Raw genomic sequence first — 17021 nt, 5'->3', positions numbered from 1 at the left:
AGCGTAGCTTCTAGAACATTCCATGCTCTCTCTTTCTAATTACTCTCTCAATGCGCTTTGACTTTTGTGTTCTCCCTCTCCTACTCAAGAGAGTGAACGTTTGTTTGTGGCTAATGAAACGGTGAATGGTAAGAAGGGGAAAGTGCTGTGCGTCTGGGTTGGTTGTGTTAGGAGAGAGGGGAGAAGAACAGACCATAAGAAGAACATGGATTCAAATCTGCACCGATTTCACACTTTCAATTTTTCTGCTGGAACTGTCCATGCTCTCTTTCTGATGCGCTTCCTAATTGCTCTCTTATCGTATGTTCGTTTGATGTGTGACCACTTGCTAATGCAACGGTAAACGATGAGAAGGGGAAAGTGCTGTGTACCTGGGTTGGCATGTGTTGGAAGAGGGGAGTGGAAGCAATGCAAAACCGTATGTTTTTTTTATGTGTGAGGAAAGAAACAGCAAATGCAGCGAAGAACAAAAGGGAAGAGGAAAGAAACCAAGAAATATTACTCTATTACTCTTTAGAGCTCTGAATATTCAGAGATAAACTTGAAAATGCAGTAAAATTAAAGAATAAGAGATCAAAGAGTTAAACACATATGATTTTATTTATTCTTAAACCATTTGCAGGTCGTATGGAAACATTTAAAATTAAAAGTGCAGCTGCCCAACCCACCCACTGCTTTTATGTCACAGTTTTTGTATGAATGCCCGGCGGGCAGTCGCGTTGGAGACGAATATCGTCCTGGGGCTACAGACGACGACACACAGGGAGTTCAATGAAGTTCCGGCAAAAAGGATTAAGCGTTTTCCCTTTTGCATACTTATGCCGGGAGGGGGAGGGATGGGCGGCAAGCCATCATCGCCTTAACTCGTAAACCAATCATGCACTTCATCTCACAGACAACAGCAGCAGGCGCAACAGCAACAGCAACAGCAGCAGCAGCAGCAGCAACGCAAGAGCCAAGCGCTGCCTAATTAGGCTGGCTTAAGACAACATTCGACCAGGACACAGGACTCAGGAGCAGAGACCCAAGCAGGCAACGGCCTTAATTATGCGTAAGCCGTAAAGAGCCCATTAATGTCATTTTCGTTGCATTTCCCGGTCAGGTCGGTGGGCGTGATAGCCGCATGTTTGATTAACAGACGCGTCTGGTGTGTTTTCGACGTGTGTGCCAGTCCATAATTCTGATAGGATTCAGTCTTATGAGGTCTCAAGTAGCTAATTGTCTTGTGTCCAGGCGATTCTCTTTGGCATTTTAATTGCATTTAGACGAAGATGTGTAAACATGTGGAGTATTTGGGGTATAATTAAAATATTGGTAGAGTTCTCTGTGGATTCCAAATGGTTTTTAAATATTTTATGGCCTCTTAAACTAGTTTCAATTCAAAAATAACAAAATATCCCTTGTAGAATTTAAATTCCCGTTGAAAAATAAAGGACATTTCACTGCCACCAGATGGCGCTTCCACATCAAGGAAACTTTTCAACAAATTTACACATTTGCTCGACTGGTCGACCATGTAAAATAAACAGTTCAATAAACATTTAATCAAACCTTTTTAGATTACCTTATTTTGTAAGTAATGTAGTAAAAGTAAGTCCTAAAAAGTAGCCAGTCTTGTGCGGAATTCATTCATCAATCGGATAAAATTATATTTTGAGGGATAAGTGTCCCATCCAGCTAGTAAACGTAAAGCGAACATCAAAATCGCGAAATATGATTTTCAATCATGGACACACATCGGTATATTTATAAACTGAGAAGGTATATTTCGGTATAATCTTGAGGTAGATGCAGTATATTGTGTCGCTAAATCCACGGTCACACTGCTCAACAAGTTGTTTATATTTTGTAAATTCTGATTTTTTTGCCATTTAAATCAATTGAAATGGCAGAATCGACAGAAAACGAACTGGTTGATGCCAGCTGCAAGTATTGCCAGCTAAAAATCGACGATGACAACTATCTGGAGTGCGAGAATTGCGATGAACTGGTGCACATCAAGTGCCTGCACACGAGCACGCCTGGCGATTTGTTTGGCGACATTTACTTTGATTTCACGTGCATAAAGTGCGCAGAGGAGCAGCTGAAGCAGAAGGGCGAGCCCTACACACACAATGAGGTGAAGGAGCGCTGTGAGCGCCAGAAGATACCCTGGCTAATGGTGCTCACACTGACGCTGTACAATTTGTCGCACAAGCAGAAGGGTCTGGGCCATCACGGATTCTTCCACTGGCGCACGCACATTATTAGCTTTGTGGACCGCAATTGGCACTACATATTCGGTCCGAATGCGTGAGTAGAGTCAGACAAGACAGGGAGACTCTTTATTAAACTCCTTTCTTATCCCCATCTTCAGGCGGCGTCGCAAAAAGTGGACTGGCTCCGTTTCGGGCACTCTCTCCCACAACAGCCCCAAGTACTTTATGTCGGGCATGGAACAGTTCAATGAAACAGGCTGGTGGAAGCTGGCCCAGCCAAACCAAACACCCAGAAGCACCAAGCGTGAATGTGAGTCCAGATTTGAGTTGCTTTTCCTTTGGTTTTTCACATTTTCCTTCCTTTTGCAGACGAGAAAAAGCTGGAAGAGCGCGTGGCCATGCGATTTGACAAACGTTCTTTCATAGGCGATGAAAACAGCGGCGACAGTGAGGTCGATGTGACCGATCACAGCGGTGCAGCCAGCGAGGAGCAGCGAATTATGCCGGAGAAGATTCCCATTGTGGCGGAGGCGCCAGCAGCTGCCAGCGAAGGCTGCGCGCGGTCTATGTAAGGCTAAAACACACATCTTAAGATACACTTCCTCATGCCCTCCCTCTTGCAGTCCCTACATGGGTCGTGAGCCTCGGAAGCCACCGCCAGAGCCCGCTTTAAACCAACAGGAAGCAGCTCTGCCGCCTGCCACGCCCGTCCCACAGGACATCCCACCGGACTCTACGCCGAAGCAGGAGGAGCAGCTGAAATCCCCGCAGCAGCCGCTGAGCAGCGTGCAGGCCAGCCTCATGGACTTTCTGGCCGAGAGTTTCGGCGGCGACGATCTCAGCATGTTCAGCAGTTTGCCGGGCATAATGCCACCGCCGCTGATTGGAGCGGGCAAGTCCGATTTCTTTATGACGGAAGCATTGCTGGAGTCGCCCTCCACCGGGGGACTGTTCGACATGGACACAAGCTTTGCCATGCCAGAGACCAGCGAGGAAGTGAAGCAGCCGCCTGTCGTCAAGGAGGACTTGCCAGCAGCTGAGGCCAGCGCAGAGAGCGAGGAAGAGGCAAGAGAAGAGCAAAAGGCAACGGAGGAGACGAAGCTGGAAGCCAGCTCCAAGCAGCAGCCACGCATAGTAGAAGTCACCAATTACCAGCCACGCGAGCACAGTGAGAAAATCAAGCAGGAACCCATGGAGGAGGAGCTGGGGGAGAGCAACGAACCGCAGCAGACTGATTCCCCACTGCTGGGACCCTGCAAGCCGAGTGGATTCATACGCCAGCCGCGTCGCAATTGGCCCTGGCTGCAGGAGGCCCAGGACCCCGATGAAGTGTCGCTGCCCAGCGAGAATCTCGCGCTGATGAGCGTGCTCGAGGAGCAGCAACTGCATCAGCGGCTGCACAAGATCTTCGCGCTGGAGCAGCAATGCCAACTGACAATTCCCGCCTACGTGCGACGCCTCTACCGCAAGCTGTGCCTGCGCAAATGGAAGCGAGAGCACAACAGGCCCATCTTCAACCTGGACGAGCACATAGATGCCACGGCCAGGGGGCGCGAGCAGCAGGCACACATCCTGGATCGCTTTCAGCTGCTCGCGCACTCGCAGCAGCACCCCAAGAGCTCGTTCTATGCGCGGCTCACAGGCTCCACGCAGTACGAAATGTTCGAGTCGCCGTACACGCAGCGCGTGCTCCATCCGTTCATCTTTCGCAGCGAGACCATGGGTCCGCCGTGGCTGAAGCTCATGTGCGAGCTGCAGCATCGCGTGAATCGCTGCCATCCCGCCCGCTCGCCCATCGACTTTTGTTACGTGCGACCGCAGCATATACCAGCGGTTAATGCGCTGCTGCAGAGCTCCTTCTGGCCGAACATTGATGGTGAGAGCAGCCCCAAAACTGACCCTCTGTAATCCGCTTTAATCTGTTCTCCCTTGCAGTAAGCGAATGCCTCAGCTATCCGGACTACAGCGTGGTGGCCCTCTACAAGAAGCTCGTCATTGGCTGCGGCTTTCTCGTGCCCGATGTGGGCTACAACGAGGCGTACATCTCCTTCATGGCCGTGCGCCCGAACTGGCAGCGCAGCGGCATAGCCAGCTTCATGCTCTACCATCTCATACAGACCTGCATGTCCAAGGACATCACGCTGCACGTGTCCGCCAGCAACTCCGCGGTGATGTTGTACCAGAAATTTGGCTTCAAAATTGAGGAAATCATCGTGGACTTTTATGACAAATATTTGCCACTAAACTCCAAGCAGAGCAGGAATGCGCTGTTCCTGAGGTTGCTCAGATAAATAAATTACAATTTAAAATGGAAATTGAGGCCCCCAAGTCGCTCGCTTTATTATTATAAATTCTGCGCAAATTCCTAGGCAAATATTTTCTCCTCTCTGCGCTTTTTGGTCACCACTGTGCCGGGCTTGTGCTGCGCCTCTGGGTGATTGGTCAGCTCGGGTGGGCAAGTGGACACCGGACTGGCTGTCACGCACTGCTTGAGGTCGTAGAACAAGCCGCTGTCGTCCTTGGTGACAAAGGAAATGGCGCAGCCCGTCTTGCCCGCACGACCCGTACGACCAATGCGATGCGTGTAGTCCTCAATGGACTTGGCCATGTCGTAGTTGATGACCAGCGAGACGTCCTTGATGTCGATACCACGTCCAGCCACATCGGTGGCCACCAGAATATCCTTCGCGCCGGACTTGAGCGCTGCCAGCGCGTACTCGCGCTGCTCCTGGCCCTTGCCACCGTGCAGCGTGCAGGAGTTGTAGCCGAGCTTCTCCAGGCCCTTGGCCAGCACATCGGCGCCCTTCTTCTGGTTGACGAATATAATGACCGGCGGATCGATCTTGCGCGACAGAATCTCCATGAGCTTCTTGCGCTTGTCGTTCTCGCCCATCATGTACACGATCTGTTCCGTGCGCTCCGTTGGCTTGCCGATAGAGCCAATGTAAACGGTCGACGGACGTCGCAGATAGGAGCGAGCCAGACGCTCCACCGCCGGCGGCATCGTAGCCGTAAACATCACCGTTTGGCGGTACTTCTTCTTGGTGTAAAAGTTCTCCATCAGCTTGTTCTCATCCTCGGCCTCCTCGGTGTCCGGCTTGAGATTGGTCACCGGCATGTACTCGAGAATCTTCTGCACGTCCGGCTCGAAGCCCATGTCTATCATGCGATCGGCCTCGTCGAGCACGATGTAGGTGCACTGGTTGAGCACCAGGTAGCGGTTCTCCAGCACATCGATGAGACGACCCGGCGTGGCGATGACAATCTCACAGCCCAGACGCAGGCGGAAGCCCTGCTCCTCGCGCGACAGGCCGCCCACCACGACCACAGTGCGTATGCCCAGCGGCTGGCCGAACTTGATGGTCTCCTCCTCGATCTGTTGGGCCAGCTCACGCGTGGGCGCCATGATGATGGCATACGGACCCTGGTCCACATCTTCGAGACGCTCGATCTTGGGCAGCGACTGGATCCACGAGAGCAGGGGAATGAGGAAGGCGAGCGTCTTGCCGGAGCCCGTCTCGGCCACGCCAATGATGTCGCGATTCTGCAGGCCAATGGGTATGGCCTGGCGCTGAATGGGCGTCGGCTCCTTGTAGCCGACCTTGTCGATGATGTCGATGATCTCCGGGGGGAAGCCGGACTCGTTCCAGCTGCGTATGGGATTGGGTATGCGGCCGCCCTTGATGGTGATGTTGTAGTCCTCGCGGAAGATGCGCCAATCGCGCTCAGTCATCTCATCGTTCTCCTTCTCGGACCAGTGGCGATCGTCCCACTTCTGCTTGTCCTCCTTGCGCTTCATCTTCTTCAAGCGCACCTTCTCCTGCTCCTTCTCGGCCTCCGTGCGCCGCTTCTCCAGCAGATCCCCATAGAACTGACTCTGCGTGCGCTTCTGCTCCTTGATGTCGATGCCCGCCACGTTGCCGCGACCAAAGAACTGCACGTGGTGCCGCTCCTTGTACAGATTGTTGTAATCGATGGACGTGTCCTCGCCCGCATCCCAGTCGAAGACGAACTTGCGATCGTTGAGCCGACGCACGCGTCGCTTCTTCTTGACAATGCCCAAGTAACGCTCGCGTATGGCCTCCAGCTCCTTTTCCTTGTCCTTGTGGGTGAGATCTTCGGCGCGTTTGTTGTCCCTATCGCGGTCCCCTCCGCCACCGCCCCCACCATCTCCGCCATGATTTCCACTGTTGTTGTTGTTGCTGTTGTTGTTGTTGTTGCCACCTCCTCTATCCCCTCTGTTGTTGCCACGCTCACGTCTCTCTGGGCGCGTCGGCGGCGGTGGCATGGGCGCCGATGGTGCTGCCGTTGCTGGCGCTGTGGCTATGGACATATTTATCTCTCTGGGCGCTGACATTAGCTCTCGGGCGGCGTCTTGAGCGGCACGCAGTCGCTCCACCTCCTCCTGGCGACGCTTAATGGCCTCGGCGGCACGCTGCTCCTTGGTGAGGAACACAGGCTTGGCTCTGGCCTCCTCCTCGCGCTTCTTTTTGTCCAGCAGCTCTTCCAGGGAGAGCGGTTCCTTCTTTAGCTTGTGGTCCTGCTTCTCATCGGGCATTTCCTCATCCTCCTTGCCGTCTGGCTTGCCCGTGCTGGCGCTCGCATCCAGCTTGGCTCTCTTTTCCGGCTCTCCCGAGCGTCCACCCCCTGGGCCACCGCGCTCACCACGTGAACCACGATCTGGCCCATTGTTATCTCTGGGCCTCTGGCGATCTGGTGAGCGACGTCTGATGCGATCCTCACTGTGGAAAGTGTTTATTAGCATGCAGAATTCACATAAATTTAGTTAAATAAAACTCACCGGGAACGGGAACGCCGCTGGCGTCTCTCCCTCTCTCTATCACTTGGTCTGTCTCCACGTTGCGGCTCCCTGTCGTTGCGTGGTCGTTCCCGCTCGCGTTCCCTTTGTCCAACGTTCTGCTGTTGCTGACGCTCGTCCCTGAAACGTTCCCGCGAGCGCGAGCGACGCTTTTTATCATTTACCATAATTCGTGAAATTGCTTATACAAAATTTTCTTTAGAACAGCTGGGACTAACTTAGAGATGTGAATATTGATGTTTCAATATATCGATATGCACCAATTGTCGAACAAAAATGTGCGAACTGGACTGACTATACTAGACAAGACTGCAAAGTTTTAACATGAGAATGCACTTGAATTGAGTTTATTGCGCCACACACAATGAAAGCTCATGTGTGTGCGTGTTGCGTGTCACAGTTCTCAGCTTTCAGTTGTAAGCCCAGTACTCAGATTTGCAAAATTTAATTGCGTCAAAAAGTGCGATATACTTTGAGGTAAAACAAATTTATTTATGTATAATTGTTTGTGTGAATTTTACGAGTTTTTTGCAAGCAGTAAAACGCAGAGAAAATCTCTATTTGTGTGTTTTGTTTTTTAAACTACACCACGGATATCGATTGCTGCTTGCAGAGCTATCGATACACCCACACCATAAACAAAGGCGGACGGACGGGCACACAAAGATAGATACTATTATTATTATTATTGGTTTTTGCTAGCAACTTTAAGCGTTCTGGAGCTACGCGCTACTCAACCTTCGGCCGCGATGAGCAGCAACACGGACCAGGAAACGGCTCCGATAGCCGCGCCGCGCAACGGCAGCGCTGGCAGTGTGTTCCGCAGCTTCGGCTCCCTTTTCGGGGGCAACAACTCGGACACCAACACTCGCCCCCAAACGCCGCAATCTGGCGATGGCTATGTGGAGTTTGGCATGCAGAATCCGGAACGGAGTGGCCGCACACTGGGCACCTTTGCTGGCGTCTTCAGTCCGGTGGCCCTCTCGATGTTTAGTGCATTGGTTTTCATACGTGTTGGTACGTAGAATTGTTGTTGCTGCTGACGTGACGTCATGGATAGACACTTGTTGTCGTTGGTCCATTGAACTTGTCTCTTTCCCCCATCTCTAACTCTAACTGTGTCTGTGCTGTGTCTGTGTGTGTGTGTGTAATCCGATTAGGTTACATTGTGGGCAATGCGGGTCTGTACATAACTCTGCTGCAGTTCCTCATCGCCTATGGGATTCTACTGTTTACGGTGGCCTCTGTCTGCGCCATCTCCACCAATGGAGCCATCGAAGGCGGCGGCGTCTACTGTGAGTCATCATAGTCCATGCATTTCTCTTGCAATGATCTCATGCTTTAACCCTTTCCAGTCATGATTAGTCGCACTTTGGGCCTGGAATTTGGCGGCTCCATTGGCACCTTGTTCTTCTTTGCGAATGTCGTCGGCTCGGCCATGGCCATCTCTGGCTGCACCGAGGGCATCATGGATAACTTTGGCCCGGGCGGACACTTTGTCGGCGACGGTGCCACCCTGCCCGACGGCAAGTGGTGGCGCTTCCTCACCAGCAGCATCATCAACACCTGCCAGCTGCTGGTCTGCCTGGTGGGTGCCGCGCTCTTTGCCAAGACGTCAGTGATTATTTTGGCCACGGTGACCGTCTCCCTGGTCGCTACGTACATCAGTTTCCTGGCTCTGGGCGGCAACAATGACAAGGTAAGTGGCTGCCAATGGTTACCGCCCCTTCCCACCCATCACTCATTGACCCAAAGCCCCGTCAGGCTTATCAATCTATGAGTATATCGTGTATATTTGCTATGCCATGCCGATATCTAGGCTATCTATGGCTCATGTGGATCATTTTATTTTTTCAAATTTTAATTTTCAGTCAGCAAAAATCCCAACCCAATAGTGATAAAGAGTGGTGTGTTCCCTTTTTGTTTTTGAAGCGGAAACCCACACATTTATTATGATTATGATTCATTCAGCAGTTCTACAAAAATTAATCAAAATATTTTGCTGCAAGGGAATTCCATTCGTAACGCCCATTTAGTGGCTGTAATTTATGTATTCTTGAGGAGCTTTAAGTTCTTAAGAACTGGCGCTACTGTTGCAGGTATTTTAATAAATTAATTTACTGTCAGGCTGTGGGCTTACATTGAGGATTAAGAAAATTGTTATCAGTCCCAGCGGAGTCTAAGCTGTGGCATAGATCATGTCCCTCTCCCCATAGAAACATCTCTGTCATAACGATCTAACGATGAATAGCTTATAAAACCCACTCACTTATGTATAAGAAATTCTCTATTAACAAAGGAATTTGAATTCTCAGTTTTCTGTAAGAACCAAGTTAAATTTTGAACAAAAATTAATAAAAACCGGTCAATTCTTTCCATCTATTCCGAGCCATAAATTCAGCCTTTTGCTACACAACCTTTTGGCATTTTCTAACCATTCCCTAACAACACATAATTCCCCCAAGAAATCCCAGCATAATCACAGGAATCAGCCACCACAAAATTCCATTTTATTCGCACATTTTTTCCCGTCTTCAGCTTTTATCTTTCCGGTCAGTTCTTGTGGGTTTATTTTATTGTATAATTCCACTTTCAAATATCTAAAAGCAAAAACCGAACCGAACCGACAACGATAAGAGCCCAAGGGCTTAAGCAAAGTAAAACGAGAAGGGACGTGTGAGACGCTTCTTACGCGTCACAACTTTTATACCCGGCACTCAGTACTACATCTGCACTTTAGCGGTTATTTGTCCAATTTTACATTTTTTCTTCATCTGTCATCTACATCAGGGCTCGGCACGGCCCTATCCCATGGGTGCGGGACAAGGTGCTGCTGCAGCGCTGCTGCTGCGCTGCCCTCACGTACACGCGTATTACAGTGATTCGCACCAATACCAATATAGTGAAATGTTCCGTTTTGCGTGCGTCTTCACACACAAATGCAAAAACGGCTCGTTAGTTGTATGGGTGCCGAGCCCTGATCTACATCAACAACACTACTCACGCCAACACGCTCCTTTAGCTCGCCACCCTCCCCTATAGACACACACTGCAGAGTCAGCGGCAGAGTCAGCGGCAGAGGAAGCGGCAGAGGCAGCGGCAGAGGCAGAGGCAGTGACGTGTCAGGGGCCAGGCCATAAACAGCGCGAAGCAGATTGTGAATGCTGCGGGACGGGGTGGGTTTGGCTACTGCAAATTAATTTCTTCATTGTGGCTATAATAATGATCCAATCGTATCCCAATTTGGTGATCTGATAGATATGGTCATTCCCTACGGAATGGCGTTTTTAGTTTTCTGCTATCTTCAAAATTGTAGATTTGGGAGGTTTTCGCCCTTTTGCGGAGGCGTGGCTCATTTTTGAAATACACTTGTAACAGTGTGAGCATACAGAAGTCTGGATGCAAAATTTTGTGGCTCTAGCTCTTATAGTCTCTGAGTACTAGGCGCTCATCAGGACGGACGGACGGACAGACGGACAGACGGACAGACGGACAGACAGACAGAGACTCGGCTATTGATGCTGATCAAGAATATATATACTTTATGGGGTCGGAAACGTTTCCTTCTGTGCGTTACATACAACCGTTATGTGCACAAATACAATATACCCTATTTACTCTTCGAGTACCGGGTATAATGACGATTCGTGTGAGTCAGCGAAACTGATTAGAAAATGAATAAAAATATATAAATATGTAGCATTAATTAGCTTGTACTTGCGATAACCCAAACTGATGGCAGTGATAGTAATTTCTTTCCGTTTTTGTTTGCTTTTTCCAGATACCGGTGCCCGTGGAGAACACGTATTATAATCAGTCTACGTTCCTACCGTACACGGGTCTAAGTGCGAATACACTGAGCGATAATCTGGGCGCGCAGTATGGCCACGATTACACATCGAACAATAAGATGGTGGACTTCTCCACGACCTTCGGTGTGCTGTTCTCCGGCGTGACGGGCATCATGGCTGGCGCTAACATGTCCGGGGAGCTGAAGAATCCCGCCAAGAGCATTCCCTGGGGCACACTCTCAGCGGTGGCATTCACTTTCGTCTCGTACATCATCCTCTCATTCCTGATGAGCTGCACCACGCCGGGTGTGACGATGCGGAACAATTACCTCTTCCTGATGCCCGTCAACGCGTGGCCCCCGTTCACGGCCATTGGCATTCTGACGGCCACCTTCTCCACGGGCTTGAGCAACCTAATTGGATCGAGTCGCATACTGGAGGCCCTGTCCAAGGATCAAGTCTTTGGCTCGCTGCTCAACTTTGTGCTGCACGGCACGTGGAAGGGCAATCCGATTGCCGCCGTTGCCGTCAGCTGGGTGATGGTGGAGTGCATCCTGCTGATTGGCTCCTTCAACATCATTGCGCAGATCAACTCGGTGCTGTTTATGCTCTCGTATCTGGCCACCAATCTGGCCTGCCTGGGCATCGAGCTGACGGGTGCCCCCAACTTCCGGCCACTCTTCAAGTACTTCACCTGGCACACGTGCCTCGTCGGTCTGCTGGGCACCCTCATCATGATGTTTGTCATCAATCCGATTTATGCCTCGATCTGCATCATTCTGTGCCTGATTTTGGTCATTGCCTTGCATTTGTTTTCGCCTGCCACGCAGGCAGCCCAATGGGGCTCCATTTCCCAGGCTCTGATGTTCCACCAGGTGCGCAAGTATCTGCTGATGTTGGATCCGCGCAAGGATCATGTCAAGTTCTGGCGTCCGCAGATACTGCTGCTCGTTTCCTCGCCACGTTCCTGCTGCCCTTTGGTGGACTTTGTCAACGATCTCAAGAAGAGCGGCCTCTACATCATTGGCCACGTGATAGTGGGTGACTTCCAGAGCGTCGAGGATGTGGAGGAGAACCAGCAATGGTGGTCCTTCCTCGATCACATGCGCGTCAAGGCATTCACGGAGGTCACGCTCAGCCGCAGCATTCGCGAGGGTGTCCAGCATTTGACACGTTTGTCGGGCATTGGCGCCATGAAGCCAAACACAATCATTTTGGGCTTCTACGACGACGAGCCACCCAAAGATTTCTTTCAAAAGTGAGTGCAAGAAGTAAAGGAATGAGCGGAGATTATAATTTGTTTGCTTACAGCGGTTCCTCGCCCTACAAAACGGACGACTTTAACGCCGGCGAAGTGCACAACTTTCCCATACGACGCGACGGCGATCCGAAGCACTTTAAGGTGCAGGAATATGTGCAGATTCTCTGCGATACGCTGCGCATGAAGAAGAATCTGTGTCTGTGCAGGAACTTTCAGCGCTTGGACAAGAACTTTATAGCCATGTGAGTCAGGGTTTGATTGTCATTGTAGCTCCTTGAATATATATTTTCGTTTCACTTCTGCAGCAGCAAACATGTCAAGTACATTGATGTCTGGCCCATAAATGTATTCAATCCCACATCTGGGGATCCCTTCGATATGGTCTCGCTGTTCATGATGCAACTGGCTGTCATAATGCTGGCCAAATGGAAGCATCTGCGAGTGAGAATATTCCTCTGTGAGACAAACGATGAGCGCACTGTGGGGTAAGCGAAACAAACCATCAAAAACTAGCATTTTACTGACTCTTGTCTGGCTCTTTCCTCAGCACCTTTGACACGCAGTCACCGCAAATGGAAATCTTCTCCAAGCTGAAGCTGCAGCAGTCGCTCAAGGAGCTGCGCATCACTGCGGACATCATAGAGATTGAGGAATGGAGTCGTGACTCGGATTTCGTGCGTCATGCACGCACCCTCAAGCAGTATACGGCGCAGGCGGACAACACGCTGCCTGAGGACGATGATGGCGATGAGACAATGAATCGTTCGCTGCTCTACATGCAGCGTGCAAATCAAATAATACGCGATCGTTCCGATCAGACGGCGCTGTCGTTCATCTATTTGGCAGCGCCACCAAAGCTAACGACAAAAGATTTTGCCGCACGCAGCGCCAGCTATGTGGAGCTGCTCACAGAGCTGACGGCTGATTTGCCGCCCACCATACTGGTGCATGGCGTCAGTACGGTGACCTCGACAACGCTGTAGACTCGACACTCCACACTCCAGACTCTGGCAAGCATTTCCACAAGTGATAAAGCAAAAAAAACCTCCCAACAAAGTGCAACAAAAGGCAACCGGAATGAACCAATTTAAACGCTGTCGCGCTCTCTGTCTCTGTCTGCCTGGCTGGCAATTTATCAGCTATTGTGTGTGTGTCCCCTGTGTGCTTGTAGCTTGCAGCAGTAATCGTTTGATGTTAGCACTTGTAGTTGTTTCGTTTAGCACCTCACACACAGAGATCAGCATTGAAATCAAGCATCATATCAGCCGATTCCATAACTCATTTTATCTATGACTAAACGTATCATGTTTGAATCCACCACCCACCCCGATATTAACATCTATTGTGATTCTATCTTCTACTTCTAACCACGAACACGAATAATGATAACCGAAAGGCAACACACAAGTATTAGAGTATTAATCATAAAGATTTCATTGTGCACTTAGTGATAACTCCCAGCCCCAATGGGTGCTGCGTGCGGCTGTACTCACAGTTCAATGTATGACTTTGACGGATTATTTTAGATAAATGTTTTTGTGTGCTACTTTTTTGGACAGCCTTAAACTGTGACTACACCCGCATGCAGCACCTACAACTATTATCGATCACAGCGTTTCAATGTAATCAGTTCTTTCCAATAATCTAAATAAAATTTAGCTATATTTATTTATGTAATTTGTGAGTGATTTGTTTTTGCGTGAGGGAATTTCTTACACTTTTGAGGCATGTGCTGGCTGATTGAGCTACGAGATAGGAAGGGTTTGGCCTACTTGATGGAGTGCCTTGCCTCCCAGTGCGGTTGTGGCCAACTTTTGCATGGAACTTGGAGCTGCAGATGAGCCACCAGATGGGCATTGAATGGGTTGACCTTGAGGCATGGCTGGTTGGTTGAAATCAGAGGAACTTCTCTCTGTTGTGATGTTTTTTGTTTAGTTACTTATTTTACACAGTTCTCTCTATCTACACATTGTAGCTGCACTTTTGTTCCTCTTTCTATCAATGAAACTGTTTTTTGCAGCAATATTTGACGCACATTCCTGCTTCCTGCGCTCGCTTATCACAGCATCCATTAACACTTAACACTCAAGGGGCTGCAGAGGCACTCTTATCCGTTACAGACTTTGTTTGTGCAGCGTTTACCGCTACCATTAAATGCTTATTAAGATATGGGCGTTAGGGTCGCGCGTGTAAAAAAGGACACGAGATTGTGATTGCCAGGAGCAGCAGGAGCAGACGTGCCGGGCAGCAGCAGCAGCAGCAGCAGCAATAGAGTCATAAATGTCAACAGCTTACGCTCGAGTCCTGTTGTTGCACTATTTATGTGATGACAATTTATGATACTCATCAAGGAAGGTCCTCGGCGGCGGCGGCGGCGGCACTGATTACCTGCAGAACCTCTGTTTGTGTGTCAATAAATTCTCATAAACGAAAACGACTGCAATTGCCTGACACTTTTTAGGGTACACTTTTTTGGTGTTACCTAAGAATCGGTTTAAGGGTTAGCACCTAAGTTATGGCTTGAGTTTTGTGGAATTTGTCGCCTGCTTTGAGCTCAGAAATTACCATACAAACGGCCTCCAAGAGAACACTCCTTAAATCCCTGTCCCGACATGCAGTCTGGAGTTTCTTTTTCTTTTTTTGCACATCTGTGCGGAAACCACAACAAATTTACCTGGAAACAAACAAATAGTTGCATATAATAATTCATAATTCCAGATTATTACATGGTAATTTGGCTGAGCATAGAAGAAATGGTAACAAAGGCAGCCACAGCTCTTTGTCCATTGTTTTTGGTAACTCTCAGACAATGAAAGGTTCAAGGATCAAGTGCGTGAGTGAGAGTTTCCCATGGAATTCCTCTTGACTTTTGCTGTGCCCTGCTCGTAATCGTATTTTCGCAATTTAGCGCCAAACAACTAAGCCGCAAAACGAAAACGATTAATCTGACAAGAGCGGAGAAAACCCAGAAACACGCAACCAACAGAGGGACTCCAGAGGGATTATCATCAGGTGAGCCATTGTTGAGAGCTCGAGAGAGAGGTTTCCCACTTTCAACCAGAACCGCCCACCGATCTGCCACTCCTACTGCCTTTTGTTGATATTTTGACAGTCCAAAAAAAGAAGTGAGAGCGAGAGCGAGAGAGATCCTTCTGCTCAGGTAGTCCACGCCAAATGCTAATAGGAAATGCCAGAGCCAGGCATCGTCGGGATTTTCAGTGCCCTCTGCTCATGGGCGTTGACGATCTTTAGGCTATCCGCGAACCTTTCTACCGAATATTGCAGCATAATGCTTGAGTCGGGCATCGGGATCGGAATCGGCATCTCTGCCACCAAGCTGCGGTCGCGTGGCACTCTTGACAAAGTCCATCGATCAGATCCATCAGCGATCATCTCCTGATGGTCAGTGGCTCAAGCGCTGCAAGATCAAACGTCAGCGAGCGGTTGCCTTTTGTCGGCATCCTCCACCGCTTTGTTCTTGACAATTTGTGTGAAATACTCGTAGATGGTGCACTTGGTCCATCATTTGTACAATTTAGCCATGCCTGGCGCTTCTTCCCAGTGTTTTTCCCAATTGTTTTGGATGTTTTCTATAGAAATTCAGCGAACAGTTTGAATTGATTTTACTCTTTTGATGGCTGCAGTTCAGCCTCGTATCTCTGAGTTAATTAACCTTTCGTTGCGGCCACTTGAAAGTGGGCTTGAGCCTCGGTAACTGATTATTGTGTGGAAAGTAGAGCGCAGCGGGTCAAGGGATGTGGCTGGGAGTGGCTTTTTGGGTGCAGGGTAAATGAATAATATATATTTAATATTTAAATACATTCGCTTGCATCTAGCTGAGATCTAATATCAAAACCCAAGTGGTTGAGGGAAAATAGTGTGTGAGAAATTAACATCAAAGCTAGCTAAGAAGCTATATTCAAAGAGAAAGCTATCAGGAGAATCTGAGGAGAATATATGTGTGTAGATCTCCTATTTAGAAGCTTAGAATTAACACCATATTCGCAATATTATTATATGTATTTATGATTTATTTATTAGCGGCTACAACCGTCAGAACACGTGCCTGTCGACTTGGTTCTTAGCTACATATTAAAGCTAATTTTTTGGAGATATTCCCTTAAACCAAATAATGAGAAATACATTTTAAAGTTAGCTCATAGACCCACCATCTATATCGTAGCATATCTAGGCAGATTTACGGTTGTATTTTGTGCTGAAATTTTACAAAAAAAAATATATTTTGACTGGGGATGCGAACAATTCCACAAACCAGACTTTAAAGCCTCTTCCTGTGCACTTTTCTAAGCACTTTTGATGTTGACTTTTGTGCTAGAATTTCTCTAAAATGTTTACCAGAAGCAAACAAATTTGGGTGTTAAATTTTGATGTTAAATTGTATACTGAAATTTCTGTTAAATTCTTTCCACTGGCTCTATGTTGTTTCATGTTCTAATTCTCTACAGAACATTCTGTAAAGCTTCTTCCTTTTGCACTTTTCTAAGCACTTTTGATGACAAATTTTGTTCCGAAAATGTTCTGGAAATTCTTCCCTTTGGGGTTGCGTGAAACATTGTAGTCGAAACATTCTTGAAAACTTCCTCCTTTTGCTTGACAACTGCCCGCAAAACTCTCTTTCGTGTCAGAGGATCAGCTCGAGGGCCCAGAGAAAGCCTCAGCCACAGCCCAAGTCCCGGCCAGTATAAAGCGATTTGCGTTTGACCCAATAATAAAATAAAATCGACTAAAAATCGAAAGTTTGCAAACCGCACAACGGAATTCTTTTTGCATTGTTCTGCTGCAGAGTTGCCGATCCGACGACCACTTACTAGACCACAGACATGCAATGGCGATGGAGCTGTGCAACGGGTTGTGGCTGCGGCTGTGGCATATAGGGCGGAGTGTTGCTTGCAGAAATTATGAAAATAATTCCCACATTGGCAGCAGAGCTG

General features: G+C 48.7%; 3 protein-coding genes across 3 annotated transcripts; 2 read left to right on the top strand and 1 right to left on the bottom strand.

Annotated features, from left to right (window-relative positions):
- Positions 1–1821: 1821 nt before the first annotated feature.
- LOC117900013 (cysteine-rich protein 2-binding protein) lies at positions 1822–4514 on the top strand. The gene is made up of 5 exons (XM_034810198.1): positions 1822–2292; positions 2357–2508; positions 2568–2766; positions 2822–4074; positions 4134–4514. The coding sequence occupies exons 1-5, from the start codon at positions 1886–1888 to the stop codon at positions 4487–4489; spliced, it is 2367 nt and encodes a 788-aa protein (XP_034666089.1). The 5' UTR covers positions 1822–1885; the 3' UTR covers positions 4490–4514.
- LOC117900012 (probable ATP-dependent RNA helicase DDX23) lies at positions 4514–16335 on the bottom strand. The gene is made up of 3 exons (XM_034810197.1): positions 16331–16335; positions 7000–7198; positions 4514–6940 (listed from the first exon to the last, which is right to left on the bottom strand). The coding sequence occupies exons 2-3, from the start codon at positions 7182–7184 to the stop codon at positions 4564–4566; spliced, it is 2562 nt and encodes an 853-aa protein (XP_034666088.1). The 5' UTR covers positions 7185–7198; positions 16331–16335; the 3' UTR covers positions 4514–4563.
- LOC117900011 (solute carrier family 12 member 9) lies at positions 7647–13580 on the top strand. The gene is made up of 7 exons (XM_034810195.1): positions 7647–8034; positions 8178–8312; positions 8373–8716; positions 10799–12066; positions 12120–12311; positions 12375–12554; positions 12617–13580. Exons 1-7 carry the CDS (start codon positions 7767–7769, stop codon positions 13050–13052), a joined length of 2823 nt encoding a protein of 940 aa, XP_034666086.1. The 5' UTR covers positions 7647–7766; the 3' UTR covers positions 13053–13580.
- Positions 16336–17021: the final 686 nt, after the last annotated feature.

This window comes from Drosophila subobscura, chromosome U (genome assembly GCF_008121235.1).
Source record: "Drosophila subobscura isolate 14011-0131.10 chromosome U, UCBerk_Dsub_1.0, whole genome shotgun sequence".
NCBI lineage: Eukaryota > Metazoa > Arthropoda > Insecta > Diptera > Drosophilidae > Drosophila > Drosophila subobscura.
The sequence above is the reverse complement of the archived record's forward strand: the minus strand, read 5'-3'. Positions and strand labels throughout refer to the sequence as shown.